This window comes from Galleria mellonella, unplaced genomic scaffold (genome assembly GCF_026898425.1).
Source record: "Galleria mellonella isolate WM207_F2 unplaced genomic scaffold, CSIRO_AGI_GalMel_v1 utg33, whole genome shotgun sequence".
In the NCBI taxonomy this organism is placed as follows: domain Eukaryota; kingdom Metazoa; phylum Arthropoda; class Insecta; order Lepidoptera; family Pyralidae; genus Galleria; species Galleria mellonella.
The window spans coordinates 7,845,880-7,847,813 of record NW_026442079.1 but is presented as its reverse complement, the minus strand read 5'-3'; the positions used below and the strand labels follow the sequence as shown (position 1 = coordinate 7,847,813).

Sequence of the window (1,934 nt, the reverse complement as noted above, 5' to 3'; positions counted from 1 at the left end):
GTAAGAAATTATCAAATTTTACAAACTTTAAATTTTTTTTTTGTATAATTTGATAATAAAATTTTGAAAATAAAAATTTAGAACTTATAATTAGGTATAAACTATATAAAAATAAATAATGAAAAATCTACCTACTACCTTATACCTAATTTAAGAATTAAAAAGCTGCATTAAAATTTTCTAAAAAATTATTCATTCAAAACCTACAAAAATAATAACAAATTCAGTTAAACTTGTTATTGCCGGCTATCCGGATCACCGAGAACAGAACATAATGCGCGATGAGTTTTATCCCCACACTGAGTACCTTGAGGGCAATTAGTGCATGTGGCACCAGCCTCGTAAATGGGGAATCCATCAATATTACCCGCCGGTCCATAATTGCAAAATGTAAAAGCTATAATCTTTGGTTCTTTTCTTTTTTTAAAGTTATTAGCGTCCTCAAAAATACCACGGTGCAAGGGCGATTCTTTTACCTTAGCTTCCTTGGTCGTCGCAAAATCTTTAAAGAGCAGGTATTCCGAGGACGTCATGTATCTCGTACGTCTTAATATATTTTCACTGCTTGTCGATGTTTTTGTAGTAGTGAAATTTTCTTTACTAGCTTCTTTGTCATGGTTATGTATATATAAGTTATGAAATCTTCTTTTCTTACGGAAAAGTACACAGGAACGCTTTTTTGCAGTGCACAATGCTTGAGAACATCCCATACGCCAAGTAGATGCCCATGCAACTGCTGAATACCAATGAGCGTTACACCCACCTGGAGCACTGCAATTGCTTTGTTTAAATGACCAAACATGTTCCGGAGCTAGGACTCTAGCTCCTGAGAACCATGCACCCACAACATCTGTTAACAATTGTGCTTCAGTAACTCTCGGTAGTACTGGACGTACATCCATGTTTTGAAGAACGTTAAACCTTATGGTATTCCGACATTCATCGTGACGTTTCTGGCACTGACGGGCCCAGACTTCTGCCATTTCTTCTAATTCATAATCCCAATACATCTTACGCATATTAGCAGCAGGTGGCTGCCCTGCTTCCAAACCCATTGCTATGTTATCTCTATGACGGTTATGAAGAAGCAATATTTGGTACCTCATCCATGTTGTCATTCCTGATGCATACAACCTAGGGCTTTGTTTATTAGCTGCAATGCACATAGTATGCTGGTTTTTCATAGAACAATCCGGATGAGTACAATAATCATGTAAATTATCAGTTTCGTTTTTATTATCTGAACAAACATCTCTTAATATAAAACATGTAAAAACTAAATAAAAAATACAATACATTTCGAAATCGTAGCAAGACGAAAACTTATGCCAAAATTTGACTTTATATTCTCTACGACAAGGTACTATGCTTATCTTATCTATGTCTTTGACCTATACGCTTTCAAGTTAGATGTCACTTTTGTACGAAATTGAAATCTCTACAATGATCAGTTAATTTGTCTATTTTTATATTACCTAAACAAGATTAAGAATATTATATGTAAGGATAATAATATGTATACTTAAAATACCTGACGCAGTAAACTATATAATAAAAAAAATGGAAAAATTTGATCTTAATTAGACCTATCTGTGAGTATGACGTTGAAAGTAATGCACTTATACTAAATCAGTATTATTGTTTCCTTACTTCGAAATTGTACTAAAATAAATCTTTCAGATTTATTTTAGTACAACTAAGTAACTAATCTAATTGTTAGAACAAAAATAAAAATGTATATGTAATTCATCTATATGTAAATACTTCGAATACTTAGCAAATAAAAAAAATACTATGCACCATAAGAATTTACGATAGATTACAGTAATTTACCTTCCGTATTTTACGAATTATTATTTAAGAATAAATAATGACCTTTGTAAGTGAACCAAAGTATACAAATTTATCGACATAAGCGCAAGATGGAGCTGATA

At 32.3% G+C, this 1,934-nt stretch overlaps 1 protein-coding gene across 1 annotated transcript; it reads right to left on the bottom strand.

Annotated features, from left to right (window-relative positions):
• Positions 1-215: 215 nt before the first annotated feature.
• On the bottom strand, positions 216-1,349 carry LOC113518194 (CRISP/Allergen/PR-1-like). The gene has a single exon (XM_031911335.2). It carries the CDS (start codon positions 1,296-1,298, stop codon positions 237-239), a length of 1,062 nt encoding a protein of 353 aa, XP_031767195.2. The 5' UTR covers positions 1,299-1,349; the 3' UTR covers positions 216-236.
• Positions 1,350-1,934: the final 585 nt, after the last annotated feature.

What these genes read in the sequence shown, in the direction of transcription:
- LOC113518194 (XM_031911335.2), bottom strand. Translation starts at nt 1,298, where the DNA reads ATGTATTGTATTTTTTATTTAGTTTTTACATGTTTTATATTAAGAGAT.